The sequence below is a fragment of the Oryctolagus cuniculus genome, chromosome 1, assembly GCF_051225735.1.
Source record: "Oryctolagus cuniculus isolate XC-2025 breed Fujian yellow rabbit chromosome 1, ASM5122573v1, whole genome shotgun sequence".
Lineage (NCBI taxonomy): Eukaryota > Metazoa > Chordata > Mammalia > Lagomorpha > Leporidae > Oryctolagus > Oryctolagus cuniculus.
In genome coordinates this window covers 227,168,198-227,195,627 of record NC_142867.1, presented here as the reverse complement: position 1 = coordinate 227,195,627, position 27,430 = coordinate 227,168,198, and the positions used below count along the sequence as shown (strand labels likewise).

The following is a 27,430-nucleotide window of genomic DNA, read 5'->3' as shown; positions in this document are numbered from 1 at the left end:
CATGATGTACAAACCTATGAAGCACAAGACCTCAGAAGAAATAGTTACATTAAATATTTTATAGTTGAACTGTCAAAAGCCAAAGAACAGAAAATCTTGAAAGCAACAAAAGAGAAATATCCAGCCATATAAAGAGGATCCTCAATAAGATTATCAGTCAGCTGCTCATATGACGACATTAAGTTCATATATTCAAAGTGCTCAACAAAAAATTCTATATCTTCAAAACCATTCTTCAAAAATGAGGGAGAAATTAGACATTCCTTGATAAAATCTGAGGGAGCTTATTTTCATGAAACCTATCCTTCAGAAAATGTCAAAGGGAATCCTTCAGGTTGAAATGAAAGGATACTCAACAGTAACTCAAATCCATATGAAGAAATAAAATCTCTCATAAAAACAGTGGCAATTCTAATAAACAAGGATTATAATTATGGTCTGAAATGCTACTTTTTATTTTCTACAAAATTTAAAAGACAAATGCTTAAAAAAGCACTCATCTATGTTATTTGATACACAATGTATAAAATTATGTCATCTCTTGACATCAGTAACAGAAAGAACAGAGTTATAAAGGAACAGAGATTTTGTACGTTATTAAAGTTGGTATCAATTAAAATTAGATTACTTTTTGAAAGTTAAATGCAATTCCCAGTAACCACCAAGAAAATATCTACAGAACAGATAGAAGAGGAAATGAGAGGGTGATTAATAATTTCATGCTTCAAAAATAAACCAATCACAAAGGAATGCAGTAACAGGTTATGAGGATTTTAAAAAGCTATAAAGCATACGAAATACTAATATCAAAGTGACAGAGCTAAGAGCCTCATTATCAATAACCCGCTGTGGCACGGCAGGTTAACACCCTGGACCATATGGGCGCCGGTCGGTGAAGATGGCCCATGTCCTTGGGACCCTGTACCTATATGGCAGGCCTGGAAGAAGCTCCTGGCTCCTGGCTCCTGGCTTTGGATTGGCACAGCTCCAGCCGTTGCGGCCAACTGGGGAGTGAACCATCAGATGGAAGACCTCTCTCTCTCTCTCTCTCTCTCAACTGGGGAGTGAACCATCAGATGGAAGATCTCTCTCTCTCTCTCTCTCTCTCTCTGCCTTTCCTTCTTTCTCTTTCTAACTCTGACTTTCAAATCAATAAGTAAATCTTTAAAAAAATGTAAATGGCATAAACTATCCAATCAAAGGACAGAGATGAGTAGATGGATTAAAAAAAAAAAAACAAGATCCAACTACATGCTATCTACAAGACATTCACTCTAGACACAAAGACACAGCAGTAAAAGACTAGAAGAGAGATTCCATGCAAATAGTAACCAAAAAAGAGCTGGGAAGATTAGAAAAAATAGACTTTAAGTTGTAAAATGCTTACAAGAAACGAAGACACTATATATCAATAAAAAGTTCAATAAAGCAAGATCCTATAAAAGTTGCAAACATTCAGACTAGCAACAGACTCAAAATATTTGAAGGAAAAATTGACAGAATTTAAGATAAGTGAAAGGAGAGCTGGCACTATGGTATAGCAGGTAAAGCCACCACCTGTGATGCCAGCCTGCCATATGGGTGCCGGTTCAAATCCCTGTTGTTCCATTTCCAGATCCAGCTCCCTTCTGGGAAAGCCATGGAAGATGGCCCAAGGGCTTGGGCCCCTACACCCATGTGGGAGACCGAGAAGAAGCCCCTGGATCCTGGTTTCAGTCTGGTCTAGCCCTGGCTGTTGTGGCCATTTGTGGAGTGAATCAGCAGATAGAAAATCTATCTCTGTCTCTCCCTCTCTCTGAGTAAGTCTGCCTTTCAAATAAATAAAATAAATATTTAAAAAAAATAGGTAAGTAAAACAGTTCCACAATAATAGTTGGAGACTACAGTGCCCTATTTTAGATAATAGGTAGACTAACCAGATAGAAGATAAGGAATCAGAGGAACTGAACATCACAATGAACCAACCAGACCTAACAGACATAAACAGAACACTCCACCCAACAGCAGAATAAACATGCTTCTCAAGTGCACATGGGACACCTACCAGGACAGAGGTATATTAGGCCACAAAACAAGTCTCAACAGCTTTAAGGAGGAATGTTTTAAAAGTATCTTCTCCAATCACAATTGGCTTAAATTAGAAATCAGTAAGAAGGAAAACAGAAAAAAATTCATAAACATGTGGAAATTAACACACTCTTAAAAACACTACTGGGCCTGAAAGAAATAAAAAAGGAAAGTGGAAAATCAGCAAAAATAACACAACATATCAAAACATATAGGCTGTAATGAAAGTAGTGGTTGGAGGGAAATTTGTAGTTAAGATGAAAGGGGCTGGCACGGTGTTGCATGGGCTAAACTGCTGTTGGCAATGCCAGCATCCCATATGGGCGCCAGTTCCTGTCCCTGGCTGCTCCACTTCTGATCCAGCTCCCTGCTAATGTGCCTGGAATGCAGCTGAGGATGGCCCAAATGCTTGGGCCCCTGTACCCACGTGGGAGACCCAGAAGACGCCCCTGGCTCCTGGTTTCTGGCTGGCCAGCCCTGGCTGTTGAGGCCATTTGGGGAGTGAACCAGAGGATGAACGATTTCTTCCCCCACCTTCTCTGTGTGTGTGTGTGCACATGCACATGTGTGTATCTCCCTCTTTTTCAGTAATTCTGACTTATAAAAACATAAAATAAATCTTAAAAAAGATGACATATTTCAAATCTATAACCTAAAACTAGAAAATGAAGGGCATACTAACCCTAAAGCTAACAGAAGGCAGGAAATACATATTAGATATAGAGAACAGATAAAAAATCAATAAAACAAAAAATTCTACCTTTGAGAAAAACAACAAACCTGACAAACTTGATAGACTGATGAAGAAAAAAAAAAGAGTACATGCAAGCATCCAGGTTCAAAAGTGAAAGTGATGTTACTATCAACAGCATAAAGACTACTAAGAAACATTATATGCCAACAAAACAGATAAACTAGAAAAAATGGATGAATTCCTTGAAATAAATTACCTAAACTGATTCAAGAAGAGAAACCCTCAACAAACTTTTAAAAAGTAAAGAGACTGAGTAACTAGTCTAAACCTCCCAACAAAGAGAAGTCCTACACAGAGGACTTCAGCAAGGAAATCTATTAAACTCTTAAGAAAGAATTCACAATCCTTCTAAAACTTTGGCAAAAAATTGAACAGGAGCAAATGCTTCTGACCACATTTTATGAGGTCAGTATTATCCTGATACCAAAGCCAGATAGATGTATCACAAGTAAAGAAAATTATAGACCAATATCACTTATGAATATATATGCAAAAATTCTCAAGATACAAATAGAAACCAAATAGTACATTAGAAGAAATATTCACCATGACCAAGTGGGATTCATCCCAAGAAGTTCAACATCAAATCAATGAACGGGATCCATCACATTAAAAAGCGAAGTAGGGGAGACATAATCATTGCTCTGGACAAAGAAAAAGAATTTGACAGAACCCAACAACCTTTCATGACAACATCTCAGAAAACTAACAAGGGCTGGCACTGTAGCTCACTTGGTTAATCCTCCACCTGTGGCGCCAGCATCCCATATGGGCGCTGGTTCTAGTCCCAGCTGCTCCTCTTCCAGTCCAGCTCTCTGCTGTGGCCCAGGAAGGCAGTGGAGGATGGCCCAGGTCCTTGGGCCCTTCACCCGCATGGGAGACCAGGAGGAGGCACCAGGCTCCTGGCTTTGGATCAGTGCAGGGCGCCGGCCGTATTGGCCATTTGGGGGTGAACCAACAGGAGGAAGACCTTTCTCTCTGTCTCTCTCGCACTGTCTAACTCTATCCGTTAAATCAATAGCAATAAAAAAAAAAAGAAAGAAAGAAAAGAAAACTAACAAGAGAGGAAAAATTCCACAACACAATTAAAATACCTACAAAAACCCATGGCCAACATCATACTCAATGGGTTAAGATCAAAGGTTTCCCCCTAACAACAGGGATGAGGCAAGACACTCACTTTCCTTGCTGCTGTACAACACTGTAGTGTTAAGTTTTAACCAGAGCTATTAGGTAGGAAACACAAAGTACACAAATTGAACAGGAAGAATGCAACAATGTCAACTCTCAGATGACAGAACCCTATGTATAGAAAACCCCAAAGAACCCACAAGAGAGCTACTACTGCAAATAAACTCAGCAAAGTAGCAGGGTACAAGACTAATACCCCTCCCCCAAAATTAGTTGTTTTCTACACTAGCCATGAACACTATACAAAGGAAATGAAGGACATCATCTCATTTGAAATATTACTGAAACAAATTAAGTATGCTGAAAACTAGATAACATCAGTGAAAAATCACCAAAGATCTAAATGAATGGAAAGGCATGCCATGTTCATGGATAGGAAGACTTAAAAACTGTTAATACAGCAAGACTCTCCAAAGCAACCTACAGATTCAACACATTCCAAAGGCCTTTTTTCAAGAAATGAAAAGGCAACCATCGAATCCATATGGAACTGCAAAAATCTTCCAACAGTTAAAGAGTATTGAAAAAGAGCTGAATTAGAGGACTTACAGTTCACTTCAACACTTACTACAAAGCTACAGGAACTGAGAAGGTACAGTCCCAGCACGAGGAGAGACAGACAAAAACAGTCAGAAGCAAACTCAGAAGTGGTTGGTGTATTTTCAGCAAGGGTGCCATGAGTACCCGTCAATAAGGCGTTAGGGAAAGTGAATAACCACACGAAGAAGAAGGAAGCCAGAAAGGTCTAGCGGCTGTGAATGGGCGTACAGCCAGGGGGCGTTACATAAATATTAGTTATATCATCACAATAACGAAGGCGTCCCCCCATTCAGCCAAAAGAAGGCCCAATGGACTGGCCAAGCAAGGAACAAGGGATCCAGAATGAAACTCAAGTTTTCTGGCGGGAGAAATGCGGTCCACCCCCACAGGGAGCAGCAAAGAGGAGCAGAAGCAGACCTGGAGACGAACTCGATCATTAAGAGGCACGGCCACCGTGGGAGCACCAACGGGAGAGCGCTCGGAGGCGGTGGGCGCCGCAGCCAGCACGCTCTAAGCAAGGGAGCCTTGGGGATGCCAGACGCTGCCCTCCGCCTCCCACGCCCCCGGGGCGGGAGCGACTTACCCAGGCTCACGCGCGGACGCGCCCTTCAGGCCCACGCAGGCTCCACACAGTAGAGGCCCAGCTGGGGAGGAGCAGCTGAAAGGAGGACCCGAGGCAGGGCGTCATCGCGAAGCGCACTGGGCTGGAGCACCGCCGCGCTCGGCGTTAGCGGAGATGCCCGAGGCCACGGTCCTGGACCCTCGGCCCGCGCCCCGCCCACACGACGGAAAGTCCCTCTCGGGGCCCCGTCGTCCTTCGAGCCTTCCGATTGGCGAAGAGGACCATGGGACCTGGAAGTTGTCTTTGTCCGGCCAGGGCTGCCCTTCCGGTTCCGTTGGGTCCCCCCTTTGGCTCAGGTTCCCTGCCCCTCCCCCTTCCCGGAGCCCCGAGGGGCCGGAGCTCCTGGCGGTGCCGGATCCTGACGGCGGCCTTCCCCCGGGTCTGTAAGTTCGGAGGCGGCCGGAGCGCCGGGCTGGGGTGCGGGGTCTCTCGAAATGGAGCCCCCTTGGGGCCCTGGATCTGCTGGGACCTGCACTGGGATGGGAGCCGAGAGGCTGGCCTAGGCCCCAGGGGACTTCAGGCGCCTCTGGCCCGGCCCACGCTGCGCCCCGCCCCTTTCCCTCCCTGGCTGCTGGAGCGGGGATTCTGAGGATGCCCGGGGACCACCTGCTGGGACCCCACGCGAGGCCCCCCGCAGTTAGCCGGGACCCCGGACTCTGGTGTCTTGTAGGAACGGAGCGCCAGAGTGGAGGCCTTGAGGAGCCTAGGGAGCCAGGGCTAGGCCTTTAGCGCCAGCCATCGAGAATCACGAGGAGGTCTGAGCTCCTCTTTCGCTGGGGTTCGCTGTAGTTCAGCCACTTACTGCAGCACCTTCTACATTCCTGGCGTGATGCCCGGAGCTTGGGATTTGTAAGATACCGGTTCAGTTTTCAGGTTCAGTCTTGGGGCCATGTATAAACAAGTATGTGCTCCCGCTATATCTGTACCTGCCCATCTATCTGATCATTCGTATCTGTATGAGCTGTGTCAAGGGGGCATGTGTTGGGAAGGCTTTAGAAATAGAGTGGCGTCTGAATTACCCCTCTTGGCGAGGATGAAGTGTGGGAGAGCTCTTCAGGCAGACGGAGCAGTTGAAATGCTTTGGAGTAATGACAACATAACACGTGTAGAGAAGAGAAGATTGGGATGGAGGAGACTGTGAGAGTAGACTGAGGTCCAAATAGTGAAAGGTTTGATCCTGAAGGTGATGGATAGTGTTTTTTTTTTAACGTTTTGAACAGGAGACTGATGTGGTCAGATTTTTTTTCTTAATTTTTCTTTTAAGATTAATTTATTTTATTTGAGAGAATTACAGAGAGAGGAGGAGAGAGACAGAGAGAACTTCCTTTGGCTGGTTCACTCCCCCAAATGGCTGTAACATCCAGGGCTGGGCCAAGCTGAAGCCAGAAGCCAGGAGCTTCATCTGGGTCTCCCACACGGGTGCAGGGGCTCAAGGACTTGGGCCAGCTTCTGCTTTCCCAGCTGCATTAGCAGGGAGCTGGTTCAGAAGTAGAGCTGTGGAGACTCAAACCGGCACCCACAGGGTATGCTGCCATCACAGATGGCGGCTCTACCTGCTACGCCATGGTGCCAGCTCCATTGTTTTTTTCTTTTAAAGATTTATTTTATCTATTTGAAAGGCAACGTTACAGAGAGAGAGGGAGATCTACCATCCTCTGGTTCACTCCCCAGATGGCAGCAACAGCCAGGGCTGAGCCAGTGCAATGCCAGGAACCAGGAGCTTCCTCTTGGTCTCCTACATGGTTGGTAGAGGTCCAAACGCCTGGACCATGTTCCACTGCTTTTCCCATTATCCAGAAGCTGGATCAGAAGTGGAGCAACTGAGACATGAACTGGTGTCCATATGGGATGCCGGCATCACGGCTGCAGCTTTACCTGCTAGGCCACAGGGCTGGCCCCCAAGGTTGGAGATTATTTTGAAGAAGTAATGGGATGAGCCTTGTGAGAGGCAGTGAAGTCTGCAATAGAGTTAAGACAATGTTACTAGAAAGGAGGAAAGAATTGTTGGCTTGAGATAAAGTTGTCTGAACTACTCAATTGTATGTCCATGGATTAAAAGGTAGCAAGTCTCGGTCTTTGATTGTGGCACTTGAAGAATGGTAGTGCCATGATCAGAAGCAAAACTCGAAGGTTAGTATAGATTACAAATTCATCTTGAGGGGTGGGGATTCTGTTGAGTTAAAGTCTAAGGAGATGGCCACACAGAGCTGTTCAACGTAGGGCTGGAAATGCACCTCTGGAGATCAACCTAAACATGGTGGCTAGAGGTAAAGGTTTGAGCTATCAGCATAAGGTGAAAGCCATGGTGTGGGAATAGCTGGCATCAGGAAGGGAAAGCCGAGAAGCCAGTTCGGGGGTAGGGGTTACATTTAGCATAAAATAAAATTGGAACTAGTAGTCAATATAGTAGCAGAAACAGAGACACCAAATCAAGTGTAAGGGTGTAGGTCCCAGCAATCATGAGAAAAGGATTTTGAGAAGAGTCCATAGATCCACTTGTTCACAGCGACTAGGGAATGAGAAAAAAGGGATTGCATTTCTTTGGTAAGAGATGATTAATGTTTTTGTTTGTTTTTAATCTTAGAGGCAGAGAGAGAGAGTGAGCTCCTGTTTTCTCATTTCTCAAATGCCAGCAGTGGGCAAGGCTAGACCAGGCTGAAGCTTGGAGCTGGGAACTTGCTCCAGATCTCCCACGTGCGTGGCGGGAACCCAGTTACTTGAGCCATTACCTTTGCTTCTCAAGTTCTCCGTTGGCAATAGGTTAGCGTCAGGAGCTGAAACTGGGTCTCAAACCCAAGTGTACTGGAGTGAGATGCAGGCGTCTTCACTGCTAAGCCAAACACCACACCTGTTAGTGGTCTTTTAACAAATGAAGTGATGATAGATTGGAGACTACAACTGATTTGATGTAAAATGGGAATAAGAAAAGGATACAAATGAAGGATTTCACAAGGAAATTGACAGGCTTTATCTATTTACCTAACACATGGTTAGAGGTTGCATGCTAGGCACTGTTCTAATCTCTTTAAAAAGTTGACTCATTTATTTTTGATAACAGTCCTATGAAGTAATATATATATAGTGAAAAAAAAAAAGTAGATTCATTTACCTGAAAGGCAGAGCACACAGAGAGAGGGAGAGGCAGAGAGACATTTCCCATCTCTTGGTGCACTTACCCGAATGGCCACAGTAGCCTAGTCTGGACCAACCCAAAGCTGGGAGCCAGGATCTCCATCCTGTTCTCCCACAAGGGTGGCAGGGGTCCAGGTATTTGGGCCATCTTCTGCTGCCTTCCCGGAAGTATTAACAGGAAGCTGGAGTGGAAGCACAGTAGCCAGAACTTGAGCCAGTACTCATATGGGATGCCATATCTCAAGTGGCAGCTTAACCCGCTGCACTAGAACACCAGTCCCAGTGATTTGACTGTTGATGGGAATATTGAAGCTGAGTGATTAAGAAACTTGTTGCCAAGATCTCACAGCTAGTAAGCGCTTGAACAGGCTTTTGCTTTAGGAAGTAGGACTCTATGTGTGTTTTCAATTGTTGTGCTATGATGCAGTGACTGAATGTGGACTATATTCAGTCAAAGGAGTAGAATAATTTTAAGCAAAGATAGGCTAATTGATTAAAAAAAAATGAAGAGACTTGGAAGGAGACTCAGGTTGGGAAGGTAAGTAACGGATTTGTGTTTGTGTTTATATATAATCTTAATTCCTATTTAAAGTCTTCTACTCTTCGTTAATTTAGGTTAATTTGTTCTGATCTCATGCTTTCATTTATCACATGGCATTTATAATCGGGTCTTCTCTTTGGTTTCAGAGCGATATCTAACCAGCTGATAGGTTTTCATTTTGTCATGCAGGCTTCTCTGGCTGAACACTTTTTTTTTTTTATTTTATTTTTTTTATTTTTTGACAGGCAGAGTGGACAGTGAGAGAGAGAGACAGAGAGAAAGGTCTTCCTTTTGCCGTTGGTTCACCCTCCAATGGCCGCCGCGGCCAGCGCGCTGCGGCCGGCGCACCGCGCTGATCCGATGGCAGGAGCCAGGAGCCAGGTGCTTTTCCTGGTCTCCCATGGGGTGCAGGGCCCAAGCACCTGGGCCATCCTCCACTGCACTCCCTGGCCACAGCAGAGAGCTGGCCTGGAAGAGGGGCAACCGGGACAGAATCCGGCGCCCCGACCGGGACTAGAACCCGGTGTGCCGGCGCCGCTAGGCGGAGGATTAGCCTAGTGAGCCGCGGCGCCGGCCTGGCTGAACACTTTTAAGACCAGACTCCTGATCACCCCCTCCAGTATTGCTTAGCCTAGGGAATGAAACATAATCCAAGATATCAGTCACTTACACTGAATATCCTAGAGTCATCTTGACACTTTTGTCTTTTATATAACTTTGGTCAGCAAGATGATCAGTTTTTTTGAAATGTCTCTCAAATCGGTTTCCTCTTTCCATCTATATCATCATTGTCTCTATTCAGGCTCTTGTCCCTTCTGGCTTGTTCTGTTAGAGTAATAGCTTATTAAAAGGCTGCTACGCCTCCACATTCACTATTGTATAAACCATTGTCCATAAATTTTCATTTTTGAGTTACTAGTTTTCTTTTTATTTATTCATTGTAATTTATGTGTTAGAGAGACAGAGTTCCTATCCTAATTCCTTCACTAAATGCCCACAGTACAATGCCTACTGTTAGGTCAGGACCAAAGCCAAGAGATGGAAACTCAATACAGGTTTCCCAAGTAGGTAGCAGACACCCAATTATTTGAACTTTCATGGTTGCCTGTCTGCATCTGTATTGTCAGGAAGCTGGATTCAGGAGCCGTGAGCTGGGTATCAGACCCAAGTACTGCAGTGTGGAATGCAGGCCTCTTAACTGCCAGCTGAAACACCTGCCTCAGTTTATAGTTTTAGACAGTGCAGGGATCTAGGTCTCCTACATCTCCAGTGCTGGAGAAGTGAAATAGAACAGGTATTTTGTAGTAGCTTGAATTGAGGTTACTTTAGTTAAGCTTTGCCATGAGTATAGGGATTTAGAGAAGGTAGTAAAATATTGCGGAAGTAAGCATTGAAAAAGCATGGCAGACAATCAAGGGCTGCGCTTTAGGGGCAGGTGTTTGGCTAACAGTTAAAACTCTGGTTCAGACTCCTAAATCCCAATTTGGAGAGCCTGGGTTTGAGTACTGGTTCAGCTCCTAAAGCAAGCTTCCTATTGATACACCTGGGAAACAGCAGGTGATGGTTCAAGTTCCTGGGTGACCCTAAATTGATTTCCTGGCTCCTGGCTTTGATTCAGTGAGGCCCAGCCATTGCAGGAATTTGGAGAGTGAATCAATGGAAGGGCACTCTCTTGGTCTTGCTCTCCCTTTCTGCCTCTCAAATAAATAAAATAATAATATTTTTGAAAAGACTGAGCTGTGAAGGTTTACACGCTTTAATGAAGCTTGGGGGAATAATCCAAACAATGGTGGAAAACTGCAATCAGTATTACCTAACTTTTCTACCTCTATTCAACAGTTTAAAAATAACTAGGGCAGGAGTTGCAGTGCAATGGATTAAGACACTATTTGGGATGCTCGCTTCCATATCAGAGTGCCTGGTTCAATTTGACTCTTTCATTTCTGATCCAGCTTTCTGCTAATGTGCCTGGAAGGCTACAGAAATGGAATTCCTGGCTTCCAGCTTCAGCCTGGCCTAGACCCTGCTGTTGTGGTCATTTGGTAATTGAACCAGAAGATGGGGGATCTTTCTGTGTGTCTGCCCTTCCCTGTCACTGTGCTATTTTATTAAATAAATAAACTTTTAAAAAAAAGAATGAACTAGATCTTTATTAATATAAACAGCATTCAAAAATAATAAGTAAAAAAGTTGCAAAGCAATACTCATGTATGTCTGGTTTATGTATAAGAAACATAAGTGACAGGGCATATAGAGGTATTGTTTTCAAAATGATAGTAGAGAGGCCAGGAAAACTGAGTACTGAGTGGTAGGCCATTGGGAAAATAACTTTATTGACAATACTTAAAAATTTTCTGGGAAAGATATGTTTCTGTATATTTTACTTATGGCTTAAAGTCTAAACAAAACAAAACAGTGAGAACTTGGGAGAATATAATGCATGAAAGTTACCCAAAAGAGGAAGAAGATTGAGGTTTACAGAGAAAGGCTCTTGTGTAATACAAGCTCTTTGAAAGGGACAAAGATTTCCAAGTAGTTGTAAGCAAAAGGCTGAAAGATAAGGGTGCTTTTATAAGTTAGATGAGGAAACACTGATATACCTCTTCAGGGGTTATTATCCAGAAAGAGTTTTCCTTATCGGTAATTATTAGGTCCATTTGAGATAAGGGACTTGGGTATTTTCTCGCTGCTCATAGTATAGCAACAAACACTGTCTAATCTGGAATATTCATTAGTCAATCCTTTTGGATTACTTCTGTTTGAACAATGGAAAAGAAGAGGTCAAATTTGTTATTATTATAAAGTAATTATGGAAGAACTGTGTAAATACAAAGAGAAAGCTATCTTAAGTGAGACTATTCCTATTACATTGATGTTTGAGAAATTAGTCATTCAAAACTTGCTAAGAAAAACTTGGCAGTATTTAAATTAAATGTTGGTAGCCCAGGCAACAGATAAGACCTGAGCCATGGCAGAGATAGAAAAAAGGGGAATTTGAGAACCATTCTGAAGAAATCAACAGAATATAGTGATTAAGTCTTTATTTTTCTTTTCAGAAGCAACTAGGTCTTTATTTTACTTGATCAGTTTTTTTTTACTTTCTTTTCAATTGCAAGTTCTATAATTCAGAATTATATAAGTAATCTTTATGCATATTATGAATGATTACTACTGTACTTAGAAGTTACATTCAGTTGAAGACTCTGAAATCAAATATATTCATAACTTCTACTTGCAATTGGCATTATGTTTCAGTCCACAAAAATAAACAAACAAAAGATGAAGAAAGAACAAAGTCAAAATAGATGAGAAAGGATGGTACAACAGGGTTTCTGGCATAAAATGCAATAAGCAATATGGCTAATTCACAAGTGGCTTACCATAAAAGTCCTCTGTACTTGACATAAATTTGGCCAGAAGGTGCACTTTTTGTTCTCAAACATAAACATACTGAAGCATAACTAGAATACATAAAAGTATACAATCACAACTGTACAGCTCAGTGGATTTTCTTGGCCCACATTTGTGATACCCAATATGAGGAGAGAAATCAGTTAACATGGTTAATATTATCCTTAACATAATGCTGCACCAAACCTAGTTGTTTCTTACATAGATTTTGGCATCAATCACCTTGGACAGAAATTCTAGCTCACTTTTCCCCTATAATAGATTCAGCAAGTTATTTACTGTTCTCTAAGCTTGAGTGCCCTTATGAAAAGCAGGGGTGATAATAATAATAAAACCCACCCGTAGAGATTTTCAGAATTAAATGGGTCAGTTAAAGTATTTAACACTGTAGTTGAAATGTAGCAAGGACTCAGAAAGACTAAGTATAATTTCTCTTATTTTTAGATAGAATTAAACCTGTTGCTTTTTATTTTACCCATATTTAAAACATAAAATTGAATTTTCACTTGTCAACACTAATTTAGAAACAAACCCTAGAATCAAATTTCCCCCAGGGCACTCAAAAGAGGATATCATGATAAGGAATGATGTCTACCACAGCTCAATAATAATTTCATAGAGAACATTAAGAGTTCATTATTCTGCTGGGTTTTGTTGAATGAACTGTGTAAAGTGTAAGAAACGGTCCTTGTCATCAAATAACTGCCTATTGGAAAGAGAAGCTAATGATAGAAAGTTAAGGGATAAACTGTGTGGCCTGGAAATAAAAGTTTAGCAAGGGGTGACAGTAGAGTGGGCTGACACGTATTAGGGAAAATTTCCTAAATAAACAGAATAAATTTTCCTCACATTCTTGGACTGCAGCAGGCAGAACAGAGCAAGCACCTTCCTGAGATACCTGTTTGGCTGCTTCTGTTGGTAAGTTTCTTTAAGACTGATGGATAGGAAGTGAATGAAATTGTATTTCAGCTTCCAATATTTAGAGCATCAAGGAACAAGTGTCCCTGAGGTTAGTTCTCTAAGGCATTGTGAGTGCTGTCATATTACAGGTGGAAGCAGTTAATGCTTATTTCTGGGTGTGAGTAGGAAAATACTGACCTCAGAGTATCCTAGTCAATGTTAATGTATTCAAGACCAGTTAAACGCTAAAAAAGAATGCCACTTTTGTTTGGACACTTGAAACAATAGTCATTTGTATAACTTGTGGTTATGAATTAGGCCATTTATTGTTCCAATTCCAGAATGAATATTTGAAGTTACTGCAATTGCTAAAGTTGACCAATGATATCACAGTTTTGCTGTTTTAAATTACTGACATATTCCCTGTATATTCTAGCATTTTCTTTTATGTTTTCATGCTGTCTTTTCTCTGATGCTACATTTGCTTCTCTACATCCCTCTTCTCACTGCAGTTCTAATTTTATTGTGATTGTTATCTGTACACTCAGAATGTCACGCAAAGGAAAAGCTTATGCTTTGTATATATACATTTGTTAATATACTTGGGCCACACCACTTTCCCCTCCTATGTTTGACATCCCTTTCAATGACAGTCTCTTTTAGCTGAACTCCTCTAAGTTTAGAATCTTTGCACATCTCTTTCTTTTTCATCCTCTATATCCAGTTACCAAGTTCTTTGAAATGTCTTTTGTTATTTCCTGTTGTCCCATTCCCATTTTTATTCCTTCCTAGCTCTGTGGCTTCAGACCTGCTTAATGCTTCAGCAGACACTCAGCTGGTATTCCTTCCACTGTTAAACTAATCCCGAGAATCTGCTGTGTGTTTAGCACAATATCAGGTGATGGGTCTATATACCAATTTGTACAGAAGAGAGTTGGCCAGTAATAGAACAAGCAATGTGACCACAATAAAGTAGAATTCAAAGTAAAGGAAAAAAATTTCTCTCCAGAAGATGAATCCCAGCATTAGCCCCAGTAAAAAGGGTGGGGATGTTTCCCTCTAATGCTATGAAACTTGCTGTTTGGAGAGGAAGAATAAGGATTTCATGAAGAGTTTTAAGTGTTGTGATAGAGGTACTACGCTATGGGATCAGTAGATACAATTCTTCTACCTTTAACAGATCAGGAAAGATCCTCTCAGAGGCAATAAAGAAGTTAGAATTGCTTAACAGATAGCTTTTTAAACTGAGGAAAGAAATGTGATAAGGCCTAGAGTCAATAGAGTATTATTATTTACCAGGCACTGAGGAACAGGAATAAAACCTAGACAATGCCATCATGAACTGATAGTCTATAGAGCCTGTGGAGTTCAGTGTTACAGAAGCTAACATGAAAAAGATTGGGCTTCAGGGTCCGGACGTAGCCAGGAGAAGCTGGTTGTCTCCTTTGACTGAACTAGAGGGTTGGTGAATGCACACACTTCAAGGTGAACTTTCTGATGTACGAAGATTGCAGATCTGTTTCTCAAAGATAGACCTGACATTTACTAATCTCATAGAGGATAGGTATGTAAACAGAATATCACTTTATTATTTTTACAGTGACTGGTAGACTGGGATTATGATTTTGGCATGGTTAATTCATTCCTCTCCTTTAGAGAGACATAAGAAGCCAAGTTTATAAGAAAATCATTTGAAGAGTATGCAATTAAAACATGGGGACTTTCTCCAAAGGAATTGCTAAATAAAGGGATCAGTATGTAGAGAATTTTGGCAGCGATACTTCTCTCTGGTTGAATGGATTGTGGCAGTGTTTACCTTTATTACTAGCTTCAATTAATCAGTTTATATTCAAGAGGTAAGTCTTCATCTCGGAGACAATGGGAAGTCATTGAGGGATTTTATGCAGCGGTGGGGTATAGTCATATCTGTGTTCCTGACAAGTGACATATGATAGTATACAAATTGGATTAAAGGGAATAGAAGCTGAGCAACAAGGAAATCTTTCTGAACCAGTTCTAGTAGTCCACATTGCACATGATGAGCGATGTTGGGTAAATAGGGATAAAAAGGAAAGAACTGAATCTGGTAGGGATTGATTAGATTCACTTTACTCCTACTCAGATTTCCACCAAGTAGCTCATCTTGTTTTTCTATATCAAGTGTTTTTTAAATTTTCTATTATAAATATTCCTTAAAAGAGTGTTTTACATCCTTAAAAGAATGTACTGGATAAAGAACTGTGCTTTTGACCAGCTAAATTCTAAAAAAAGAATGCCACTTTAGGTCTGTGACTTTCATTTTATCTCAGAAATATGTGTTTGAGTAAATTTATATAGTTTCAAACAGGAAAGAGTTTTCATGAATGAATGGGACAAGCAGTCTTTGCAATTCTTTAAAATAGAAAGCAAAGGAAGAGTTTTTTGTCCCATAAAAAAACAGGTTCACAGTTTCATGCAGAAGAAAATTACTTCATTTTTACTTATGTTGGGATGTTTTATTGTATGTTAAACCTGGTAGAATTCTCATGTGAAAAAATATACTCTTTGGACTACCTCAAGCATTGTTCTTGTATTCAAGTTGAGTGAATGCCAAGCTGTGAACATTGAAACAAGTCCCCACTAAGTGCCAATGATACTTGATGTTGCTTTAACAGTCTTTGAAAACAGTTATAGTAGCTTCTCTTCAAGGAAGTTTCTTTTGGATATATACAAAACAGATATCACCACACAAATTTGGTTTTGGAAGGTAAATCCAGGTTTCTTAATTGTTTGAATTTCTTTAAATTCAACCTTTTTACATTTCTGTTCCTTAGGTCTGCCAAAATGTCTGAAAGATCAGATCTCCTTCACTTCAAGTTTGAAAATTATGGAGATTCAATGTTACAAAAAATGAACAAATTAAGAGAAGAGAATAAATTTTGTGATGTTACAGTTCTCATAGATGATATTGAGGTACAGGGGCATAAAATTGTCTTTGCTGCAGGTTCCCCCTTCTTAAGAGACCAGTTTTTACTGAATGATTCCAGAGAGGTGAAAATCTCCATATTACAGAGTTCTGAAGTGGGGAGACAATTGCTCTTATCCTGTTATAGTGGTGTGCTGGAATTCCCTGAGATGGAACTGGTAAATTACTTGACTGCTGCAAGTTTTCTTCAAATGAGCCACATTGTAGAACGATGTACGCAGGCCCTGTGGAAGTTTATAAAGCCAAAACAACCAATGGATAGTAAAGAGGGATGTGAACCGCAGAGTGCTTCTCCCCAGGCAAAAGAACAGCAGGGAGATGCCAGAGGCTCCCCAAAGCAGGACTCACCTTGTATTCATCCATCTGAAGACAGTATGGATATGGAGGACAGTGATATTCAGATTGTTAAGGTAGAATCTATTGGGGATGTATCAGAGGTTAGAAGTAAAAAAGATCAGAACCAGTTTATTTCTTCTGAACCCACTGCTTTACATTCATCAGAGCCCCAGCACTCCCTGATAAATTCAACTGTGGAAAACAGAGTAAGTGAAATAGAACAAAACCATCTCCACAATTATGCCCTCTCTTACACAGGCAGTGATAACATCATCATGGCCTCAAAAGATGTCTTTGGGCCTAATATTCGAGGTGTAGACAAAGGCCTACAGTGGCATCACCAGTGCCCAAAGTGTACCAGGGTGTTCCGTCACCTGGAGAACTACGCCAACCATTTAAAAATGCACAAACTCTTTATGTGTCTACTCTGCGGCAAGACTTTCACTCAGAAAGGCAACCTTCATCGACACATGCGCGTACATGCCGGAATTAAACCTTTCCAGTGTAAAATCTGTGGGAAAACCTTCTCTCAGAAGTGTTCCTTACAGGATCATCTTAACCTTCACAGTGGAGATAAGCCCCATAAGTGTAACTATTGTGACATGGTTTTTGCACATAAGCCAGTTTTGAGGAAACACCTTAAACAGCTGCATGGCAAAAACAGCTTTGATAATGCCAATGAGAGAAATGTGCAAGACCTCACGGTGGATTTTGATTCTTTTGCATGTACAACAGTCACAGACTCTAAAGGGTGTCAGCCACAACCTGATGCAACACAGGTCCTGGATGCAGGTAAACTGGCCCAAGCTGTCCTGAACTTAAGGAATGATAGTACTTGTGTGAATTGAGGAGGGGCTTCATGCTCAGAGCTAGAGCTGACCGAGAAGGTGGCAATAGGCTGAGTCTTTTTAGGAGTGATTTTGCTAGTTCAACTTCTCCAAAGCCTCTGTACACAGGTGGTAGGGGACAAGTCAAAGCACTAATAGGCCAGGCAACTCCCCACTTGGAGTGGTTTTGCCTTCCTTTTGTCCTCTCCTGTTTTCAGTTTTTGAATTATTTATCCTGTGATGTCTGTTTTCCTTTCCTAAGGAATAATTCCATTTGTCTACCTAATGTCGACTTATGTCTTAGACTGACACTATTTTAGGCCTTTCATCAGGCACATTCCGAAGGTACCAACAAGTTAATATGCCTAATTTTCTTTAATAGGTGGTATGCTGAGAGAAATGAATAGTAATTTTGGGGGGCAGAGAAGAGGCTAAGATATGAAGTGATATTGCTGTTGACTTAAATATGTGATAGAACTATCTGGTTGCCTATTGATAATTCATACATGTCTGATAAATGAATGAATCTGCTTCCTACCATTTGTATTTGTCTTGGAGCTGGCTATAAAGAAGTATATTGGTTTGTTCTGTACTGTTTCCAACAGTATTGTAGCCCAACTTCATTTCATTGACATGTTCACATAGAGCAGAGGACATTATTTTTAGCAACACCTGCAAACAGATAGACATCACCATGAGGAGAAAAATCAACAAAGGATAGAAATATAATTACACAACACCACATAGGATGTTTTCCTGATAGCAGTCCCACCAAGAGGCCAGATGCTTATTCTTAGTATGTAACTTTCTTGTTGATGGGTGTGAAATCAAGATTGCTCTAGGCTATGGTCTCTTTAAAAACCATCTGTTTGGTGGTCTCTGATGTTAATTTCACAGTCCAGCTATCAGAACGGTGAGTTTGGCCCTTAATTAGAATCTTCTCTGGTGTGCTGTAGGAATCTGTGAATTTCCATTTTCTGGTGTACCTTCTGTCTTGGCTGGAAAGAGTTAAGCCTCACACAAAAGGGGCAATCAGATGTTTGCAACAAGATACTCATCTTAAAGGCACACTGTCCCACCTTGACACCTTTTAAATATTGCTAGTAGAAAGTTGATCTTCAATACAGCAAAACAAAAACAGCTCTTTTCCCTCAAGGACATTATACTTCAGATTTAAAATTTTAAATCTTATTGCTGACTCATGAGTTTGATATAGGTAATAGAAGTGTTAACAGTCCTTTGAGAATCTTAATAGAGCATTATTCTACTTTTTTCATTTAAGTTCAGGCATTCAAAGCACAAAGAGGTGGCCTGACCAAGAGTGGCAATAGTAGATAAGTGACTACTTAGGAGCTGGGATCTCCTTCTCAATATCCCTTGGCTTAAAAAGTTTTAGTATATGATGAAGAATGATGTAGTAGCAAGAAGTTCCCAGTTGGCACTTGACCTTTGTATCTCCCTCGTGGCTTTCAGACAGCCTGCATTTTGCCAACAAAATACCACAGAGGTATAGTCAGATGAGTTTCACACTGTTCTCAAGCAAGTCACTGACTTAACTGTGTGTTGGTTAGGGAGGGAAAGAGCAAGTAAGAATAATGTGATAAGGATCCAAATGTGAAATTGATTTTGTCTGGGAAACAATGTTTACATAGTTAACATCAGGGTTTTGTTTTATCATTTTCAGCTGTGAGAGTGTATGCACAAGTAACCCCAAAATTAGGCTTAATTTGTATAGTTGGAGGAAATTCTTAAATTTTCAATGTGATACATTTACATGTAAGTCAGATTTTAAGTCTGATTGCTATATTTTGTTCAATTATTTCAAATGCAAATACATGTACAGTTGAATTGGTAAGACCAATAGGTACCTTATATCCATCACTCATTCTGTGCTTCCTAGCATTCTGATTTTCATATGATCCAGCCAAAGAGTACCAATACTATACAACAGTCTCTGTCATGTAAATCCGTGTTTTTGGCATTCTCTCAAAACATCATCTCTTCACAGGAAAGTTTCAAGTTTGGAGTGCTTCCCTTGCTCATATTCATGTTCTGTTTGTGTTACTGGTTTGAAGACTAAAAGGCACGAGTTCAAATAAGATTGGTCTCTTTGGTTGGAGACTAGTTCTGGGTTCATTCAGGTATTCAAGAAACATTGAATACGCACCTACTGTTGCCAGGCACTATGCTAGATACTGAGGATATGAAGGTAAGATTGATAACAGTCCTGCCCTCATGGAGCTCATAGTCTCATGTGGTCTTAGTGAAACAAGGTCTCAATTGTGATTTTATCCTAGGAATAATCAAACTGCCTTGCTTTGATCATTTAAAATCAGTATTTTTATGGTTTTTATATCAACAAAACTTCATTCTCACTGTTTGCAAATGCAAACCACTGATTTTCAGTCTCCTCCATTTCTTGGCTGGAGAAGTGTTCTGTTTCTGTGAGACATTTTCTAATTTTGGTGGGACTTGACTTTTCTCCTTCTTTGCATACATGTTTTTAGATTATATTGCAAAGAGATCTCAAGTTACTGGCATTATCAAGTATGTTTTGTAGGGGAAGATGACTTTAAAACTAGTCATATTCCTGTAGAGAAGGAAGATATTTTTAAAACCTTAGTCTTCATTTGTATTTGTATTTTGTGGATCCACAGTATAAGTAAAAAGGAGAAGAGGACTCTCTTCACCATAGTTTGGTTTTTTAAAACATTACTGTTTCACACTTATTTATTTATTTAATTTTGAAGACGAACTCCAAACTAAAGTGGCTCTGAGGTATACCAGATGTGATTTTGTTTGACTACATTAGAAGATCTATATGTGGAAGGTGACCAGTGTCACTGCTTCTAAAATATTGTCCTAAACAAACCCAGAACATTTTATTTCAGCTCGTGAATAGCTGTTCTAAATCTGTTGTATGTTAGACATACTATGAACTACCTCTTCACTTATTATGGGGAAGTTTCCTTAATAAAAGTATGACAGTTAAAACTGGTGTCTGTAGTTTATTTTCTTTTTCCTCTCCTGCTTTCCTTTTCGCTTGCTTGAATTTGTTCTTTAAGATTTATTTATTTATGGCCGGCGCCGTGGCTCAATAGGCTAATCCTCCACCTTGCGGCGCCGGCACACTGGGTTCTAGTCCCGGTCGGGGCGCCGGATTCTGTCCCGGTTGCCCCTCTTCCAGGCCAGCTCTCTGCTATGGCCAGGGAGTGCAGTGGAGGATGGCCCAGGTGCTTGGGCCCTGCACCCCATGGGAGACCAGGAAAAGCACCTGGATCCTGGCTCCTGCCAACGGATCAGCGCGGTGCGCCGGCTGCAGCGGCGGCCATTGGAGGGTGAACCAACGGCAAAAGGAAGACCTTTCTCTCTCTGTCTCTCTCTCACTGTCCACTCTGCCTGTCAAAAAAAAAAAAAAAAAAAAAAAGATTTATTTATTTAAGTCAGCCCTTGACACAAGGGTTTGTAAAATAAAAGAAAATTTAAAAAAAGGAATAAATAAAAAGATTTATTTACTTATTTATTTGAAAGTCAGAGTCAGAGAGAGAAAGAGGAGGCAGAGAGGGAGAGAGAGAGAGATCCATCTCTTGGTTCACTCCCCAATTGGCTGCAATGGCCAGGGCTGTGCTGATTGGAAGGCAGAAGCCAGGAGGCCTCCTCCAGGTCTCCCACATGGGTGCAGGGGCCCAAAGACTTGGGCCATCTTCCGCTGCCTTCCCAGGCCACAGCACAGAGCTGGATCGGAAGTGGAGCAGCTGGGACTCCAACTGGTGCCCATGTGAGATGCCAGCACTGCAGGCGGGGGCCTCACCTGCCACGCCAAGGGCCAGCCCCTCGCTTGCTTGAATTTGAACCCAGGAATGCCTTCACTAGTATTCTTTAAAATACATATTGATCAAATAGGGGTTAAGGAGAAATTAGCTGTTAGAGTCAGTTACTTTCATTGAAACCTGTTGAGGGAATATTTTGACTTCTTAAGAACTGGGTCAGATGTACGTTCATTTGGCAAATATTTGATGCTTGGGCGCTGGACTTTGGGAATGCAAGTATCATTCACCAGTGTCCTGAATACTTCCGCCTAAAGGAGACGACTTCAGTGCAGGTGTGCTGAGCGTGGTAATGAAGCCACGCCAAGGGAGAACGGGTTCCCAGCCTAGAGTCCAGTGGTAGGAGATGATAGGGTTTATGGAAATATGTTACTGAAGGGTCAGTGGGGAGGACCGGGCACGTCTAGGTGGGCCAGTGGTTGGGGCGGGGGGGCTGACCGCGAGGTGAAGCTGTATCCAGAGGCCGAGGCCAGGTGCTGGGGAGGCACTAGCTAGGCAATCTCGAATAGAGTTCCCTCCGCTACCGTCCACAGTAGGACGTGGCCCCGTCATAATCCGTACGGGGCTTCCGGGGTCGAGCACTCTGACAGACGCGCGGTAAGCCCACGTTACAGCCAGCCTACAGCTCCGTACTGCGGGAGAGCCCACCGAGTGGGAGCCCCTGTGGCGACACCAGGACGCCGCGCGCGGGGCTGGCCAGTATTCGGGCTCCTTTCTGTCATTCAAGGGGCTGGGGGCGGGGCGAGGGAAGTCTGAGGATGTCCTTCCGGGGTGCCCGGGCCGGGCCAGGGAAGAAGACAGCTGGTTGACACCGGATGTGTTTTCTCCCAGGCTAAGTCCACCTTCCGGCCTTGGCCGCCGCTGCCGCGGAAGCCTCAACTCTAGTTTTCCGAGTCGGTAAGTGAACGCGAAGGAGGTTCGGCCGGTGGGGACGCCTGCGGCAGAGCCGAGCGGCTGGGCGCGGTGCCGGCGTGGCGTGGCGGAGCTGGTGCTGCGGTCCCCGGGCCTCCGGGGCCTCGCGCCTGCCAGGCTTAGCTGGGAGAGATCTGTCTGCGGCGCGGGGGGCTCTGCGAGGCCACCCGGGGTGCAGTCGCCGTTCTGCACCGGCTCAGTGTGAGCGCCTGTGCTGGGTGCAGGGAGACCGGTGAATCAGGCGCCGTCTCGCGGTGCTCTGGCGGCCGCCGGCTGTGGGGGTGACGAGAGGAGGAGTCACATTCAGTCTCGGTGGATTTGGGCTTAAAGGAGCCAGATGAGGAGGTGGACACGCGAGCGTAACAGCGGTGCAAAGGGGAATTCTAGACAGTGGCCGAAGTTTAGTACCGAAGGGGCTTGGAGCATGGAAAAGGGAAGAGCGGGAGTTAAAGCCACAGAGGTGGGTTAGGGCCAAACCCTCCAAGAGCCTTGCCTCGTTTCCTAAGAACGTTAGGTCTCTCGGAGGCGGAGGAGAGCGATGGAGGAGATTAAACAAGCAGAAATCAGTTTATTTTTTAAACTAAGGATTAAATAATGCCCATTTAAAGGGGATAGTTTGGATTAAAGGAGAGTGTGGTATGAAGGAGACCTCTTGGAAGACGTGGTGGTCGTCCTAGTGAACAGGAGTGAAGACTTGCAATGGTGGTGGGGAGTAGGAAGTGTGGAGATTAAGGTTTCTGACTTGGAGTGCCAGGTTGAGTCTCCTTTTGGTGATTGCTACGCTTGTTACTGGATGTTAAAAAGTAGCAACATCCTTACCACAAAGTACACAAAATGTGTGGAGGAGACGAGGCAGAAACTGTTAACTATTTATATCGTAATAAAAGCTATAACAAAAATATGAAAATTGTGTTACGATCTCACAGAGAAGTGCATTATTTTCTGGCTTTTGGGATGCATAACCCAGTCAGCACCTAGACTGGAATTTGCGTCTTTTTTTTTTAACCCATTGTGGGTTGGAGTTCTTTGGTGGGCAGGTGTTGTTTTTACTCCTGTAGCATGGGAGAGAGGTCCTTGCTTTTACACCCGGTGTTTGTGTTTTATCTTGCATAGATTGTGACCATGGCTGCTGAGTCCGACGTTCTCTACTTCCAGTTTGAACAGCAAGGAGATGTGGTCTTGCAGAAAATGAATCTGTTGAGACAGCAGAATTTATTTTGTGATGTATCAATTTATATTAATGACACTGAGTTCCAGGGGCACAAGGTGATTTTGGCTGCTTGCTCCACTTTTATGAGAGATCAGTTTTTACTCACACAGTCAAAGCATGTCAGAATCACCATCTTGCAGAGTGCAGAAGTTGGCAGGAAATTGTTACTCTCTTGCTACACTGGCGCACTTGAAGTGAAAAGGAAAGAGCTTTTGAAATATTTGACTGCTGCCAGTTACCTTCAGATGGTTCACATTGTGGAAAAATGCACAGAAGCTTTGTCCAAGTATCTGGAAATTGATCTTTCTATGCAAAACAACAACCAGCACACTGACCTCTGTCAGTCCTCCGATCCAGATGTTAAGAATGAAGAAGATAATTCTGATAGAGACTGTGAGATAATTGAAATTTCAGAAGATAGTCCCATAAACATGGATTTCCACGTTAAAGAAGAGGAAAACAATGCATTACCGTCTACAGTGGAGAGTTTGACATCAGAGAGAACAGAAATGAAGTCTCCGGAGCTGTCTAATGTGGATATAGGTTTCAAAGACAACGAAATTTGTATCCTCCACGTCGAGTCCATCAGTACAGCCGGTGTTGAAAATGAGCAGTTTTCCCAGCCTTGTACGTCTTCAAACGCGAGTATGTATTTCTCTGAAACACAGCATTCACTGATCAACTCTACAGTGGAGAGCAGAGCTGCAGAAGTTCCTGGGAACCAGGGTCAGGGCTTGGTGTGCGAGAATGCAGAGGGAAGTCACGGTGCAGTGAGCGAGATTCACAATCTGGAGGAGAGTTACTCACTGAGGCACCAGTGCCCCAGATGTCCCCGAGGATTTCTGCACGTTGAAAACTACCTGCGCCACCTCAAGATGCATAAATTGTTCTTGTGCTTACAGTGTGGAAAAACGTTTACACAGAAGAAAAACCTAAACCGCCATATTCGAGGGCACATGGGCATACGGCCCTTTCAGTGTTCCGTATGCTTGAAGACATTTACTGCTAAAAGCACACTTCAGGACCACTTGAATATACATAGTGGGGATCGACCATACAAGTGCCACTGTTGTGATATGGATTTCAAGCACAAGTCTGCTCTTAAAAAGCACTTAACTTCTGTCCATGGCAGAAGCAGTGGTGAAAAACTACCTAGGCCTGATCTCAAAAGGCAAAATCTTTTATGATTGGGACCACAGACTTGCTATATAAACCTTGTATCATTCTGTTAGGCAAGTCTTCCTTGGAAATGCAGTCTTTGTAATATTGTACCTCTTCCCCCCATCTTTAGGTTTTACATTTCATCTTCCTACACATGTTATTCTTTTTGAACTTCTAAAAGTTTGGAAGTGGTGGGAGGCATGATCTAGCTGAGGGATTCTGTTTCATCTCATACACTATGTGAAATCCCAGTAGCATACTTAGAGTAATGGTGTTACTCTCAAATCTTCTTCATGCTAATGACGGATGATCCAGTAGTATTTGTAGGTTCTGAATTAGACTTTCTAGATAATCAATTGCAGTGTAAAATCCAACCATGTAAGAACTTTAATGAATTCAGGTAACAAGAAGCAAAAGTCGGTGTAAGAACACTGCTAGTCATTTTCAAAACAGATAGGACTAGTAAAAAGTTGAGTTTTTTAAAATTTTAACCAACTGTTCTTGGGTTGTGAGATCACCAAGATACCTGTTGTCTTAATCTATAAAGAAACACGATTCTCAGTCACTTGAGAGTAGTATAAATTCCTTATAAAGAGTTGATATTCCATAAAATACTTTTTCCCCCATTAGTTATTAGTATACAGACTTTGGAAATAATTGGACTCATTTCTTGGTTTCATTTAATATAGTTGAATGTAATAATTTTGTGGCCAGTGGAATGATAATATTGACATGAAGCCACGAAAAGTTTTCTTGGAAATTCTGATTTTACCAAAGATAGTCAATTGTTCCTTTAAAAAAAATTCTAGTTTATTTTATTTTTTGTTTTGATTATACATGGTAAAATTTAGCTTTCTTTTTTGGTGAATGGTTTTATGAATCTTAACAAAGGTACTGATTTGTGTACCTACACTGCAGTTGGTATAGAACAGTTTGTTTACCCTCAGAAACTCCCTCATGCTGACCCTTTGTAGTCAAACCCTCTTGGCTATAAAACACAGCAACATTTCTTTGCTATACTTTTGCCTTTTCTGGAATGGCACATAAATGGAATCTTATGATATGTCCCATCTTGAGAGATTCTTTTTCACTCTGCTAATGCCTTTGGGGCTTACCCATATTGTGTGTATCAACAGTTCATTTCCTGTCTTATTTTAAGTTGCCAATATGGGTTAGTTCTAGCTGTCACTGGAGGAATAGTTTAAACACGGATAGCTTCTAGGGTTACAATTTTTTCACTTACATTTATGCCGTTTTCTCATTCATTATATGTTAACAAAAATCTTGAACATCCCTAGAATTTTATTCTGTTTCCAGCAAACTGCCAAAGGCAGTTTGTAGTGAGGCTAATATTTCAGATTGTATTCTGAGCTGTAGCTCTCTAACATCCCTGTATACATTACAATATGAAATACTTTTGCTGTCATAAGAAATATTAAAATATTTTACAGGGCAAATCACTTTCTTTAAGACACAGGAACTACTTTTAATAAAGAAGCCTGACTGGATAAATATTAAAATATTTTACAGGGCAAATCACTTTCTTTAAGACACAGGAACTACTTTTAATAAAGCCGCCTGACTGGATATATCTTTCTTTCAAAGTGTTCTATTCCTCTTCCATTGAACTCAGCTTTATGTAGAATTTCTACTGTATTCAGTTGCTATTGAAGCCCTGCCATATTTTAAAATGTAAATAATTTATACTGTTTTTATGAATTTTTTGAAGAATCATATGCTGATTGTTATATAAATGCTAATTATCCTTTTCGTGATACTTTTGTGAGAAAGGTATTCTTTATCACATTTTAACTTGGAGAGAGACTTTTTAAAAATCCTAGTCTCGTGTTTGATGAGAAAATTGACTTCCTGACCCAGGTCATTGGTGGGTGACATGGGGCAAGTCATCTTTCCTTGAACCTTTCTTAACTTTATGTATGTATGATAATAACAGATCTTGATAATTTGTAAGATCATTTCAAGATCAAAGGTTCTATCATTTTATACTTAATCCTTCTTGAGAACAGAGTTTTGTGTCTTCATGATCATTGGTATTTGAGTACTCCCTTGGAGACAGAATTTTTCTAAAGTAGTGTTTTTCTTCCACTGGATAATAGAAGAGCTCAGTGCTTAATTTTCTTTCCCATGTGACTTAATAGTGGTCATTAGTAGGTGTGAGAATACTTCTTTTTCAGAAATAGTTTACTTGTGATTGGAGTACTTATTTTTGCCTACTAGCGTGAAATTCAGGAGGGGAGGGCTGGGGATGGGAAGATAGGGCAAAAGAATAGTAAAAAACCTGATTTTTTAGGACTTGGTATCTACTAACTTGGATGTTTGAAGGCTTTTGGTTGAAACTATGTTTTAAGTTTCATGTGTGCCTTGTAAGATTGTTGTAAATTTTTTTGTGAGCACTTTTGAGATTTTTGCTTGGGGCGAGGGAGTTTTGTAAAAGTGATGGTTATTTATATTATTTATTCCTGTTCAGTAGCACAGAGTGATCCCAAAACATTCTTAGGAGAGTATCTGTTTGCATGATATGTCTTAAAATTTTTCAAGGAAATGAAATCTTTTTTAATATGCAGATATGGCAAAGAAAAGTGTAAAATTTATTCGTTTAAACCTCACTTTTAGTTGTCTTTCTTATATGACAGAAATATGCAATATGTTTGAATTCAGCCTCTTCATTTACTGCATTTATGTATAAAAAAAGATCTTGAAAAGGTAGCAGTTACTTTGTTGTAAGAGAAAAATTCTTCCCTTTTTCCTTGGATGTAATTCTTACATGTTTACATAAGAAATAAACTGGAGGTGGGAATGGACAATTTTGTGTTTTTCCTACATCTATGAGTTTTTAAGGACACAGTTGCTCTTGGATATTCTTTTAATTTATTATTTTAATTTGAGAGAGCGAGAGAGCTCCCATCCACTGGTTCAGTCCCTGATGGCCTGGCTAAAGTGGAGCCCAGAACACTATCCAGGTCTCCACGTGAGAGGGAGGAGCTCCAGTACTTGGGCCCTATTTGCTGCCTCT

General features: G+C 41.6%; 3 protein-coding genes across 15 annotated transcripts in view; 2 read left to right on the top strand and 1 right to left on the bottom strand.

Annotated features, from left to right (window-relative positions):
• The window catches only part of RABGAP1 (RAB GTPase activating protein 1), a 190,091-nt gene extending 184,655 nt beyond the window's left edge, over positions 1 to 5,436 (bottom strand). For 3 of the 10 annotated variants that reach the window (XM_008273353.5, XM_089302284.1, XM_089302268.1), the window contains exon 1: positions 5,136 to 5,436. The gene's annotated coding sequence lies outside the window, so the exon portion shown is untranslated. The remainder of the gene's footprint in view (positions 1 to 5,135) is intronic. The other 7 variants (XM_089302278.1, XM_089302267.1, XM_070056593.2 and 4 more) reach the window with 5 other exon arrangements.
• On the top strand, positions 5,289 to 20,280 carry ZBTB26 (zinc finger and BTB domain containing 26). 3 transcript variants are annotated; one of them, XM_008273348.3, is made up of 2 exons: positions 5,289 to 5,557; positions 15,972 to 20,280. In XM_008273348.3, exons 1-2 carry the CDS (start codon positions 5,289 to 5,291, stop codon positions 17,305 to 17,307), a joined length of 1,605 nt encoding a protein of 534 aa, XP_008271570.1. In that variant the 3' UTR covers positions 17,308 to 20,280. The 3 variants fall into 3 exon arrangements, with proteins under 3 accessions (XP_008271570.1, XP_008271571.1, XP_051711407.1); XM_008273349.5 differs by having other exon boundaries at positions 5,430 to 5,553; XM_051855447.3 differs by lacking the exon at positions 5,289 to 5,557 and adding an exon at positions 13,054 to 13,176.
• On the top strand, positions 5,480 to 27,221 carry ZBTB6 (zinc finger and BTB domain containing 6). Of its 2 annotated transcripts, XM_008273345.5 has the most exons (3): positions 5,480 to 5,557; positions 21,945 to 22,010; positions 23,139 to 27,221. In XM_008273345.5, exon 3 carries the CDS (start codon positions 23,148 to 23,150, stop codon positions 24,420 to 24,422), a length of 1,275 nt encoding a protein of 424 aa, XP_008271567.1. In that variant the 5' UTR covers positions 5,480 to 5,557; positions 21,945 to 22,010; positions 23,139 to 23,147; the 3' UTR covers positions 24,423 to 27,221. The 2 variants fall into 2 exon arrangements, with proteins under 2 accessions (XP_008271567.1, XP_069912744.1); XM_070056643.2 differs by lacking the exon at positions 5,480 to 5,557 and having other exon boundaries at positions 21,743 to 22,010.
• The last annotated feature ends 209 nt before the right edge of the window (positions 27,222 to 27,430 follow it).

Excerpts from the sequence above, each read along its gene's own strand:
- ZBTB26 (XM_008273348.3), top strand. The coding sequence starts at position 5,289 with ATGCCCGAGGCCACGGTCCTGGACCCTCGGCCCGCGCCCCGCCCACAC. Across the intron at positions 5,558-15,971 it reads GGCGGCCTTCCCCCGGGTCT|GTCTGCCAAAATGTCTGAAA; the intron begins GTAAGTTCGGAG and ends TCTGTTCCTTAG.
- ZBTB6 (XM_008273345.5), top strand. The coding sequence starts at position 23,148 with ATGGCTGCTGAGTCCGACGTTCTCTACTTCCAGTTTGAACAGCAAGGA.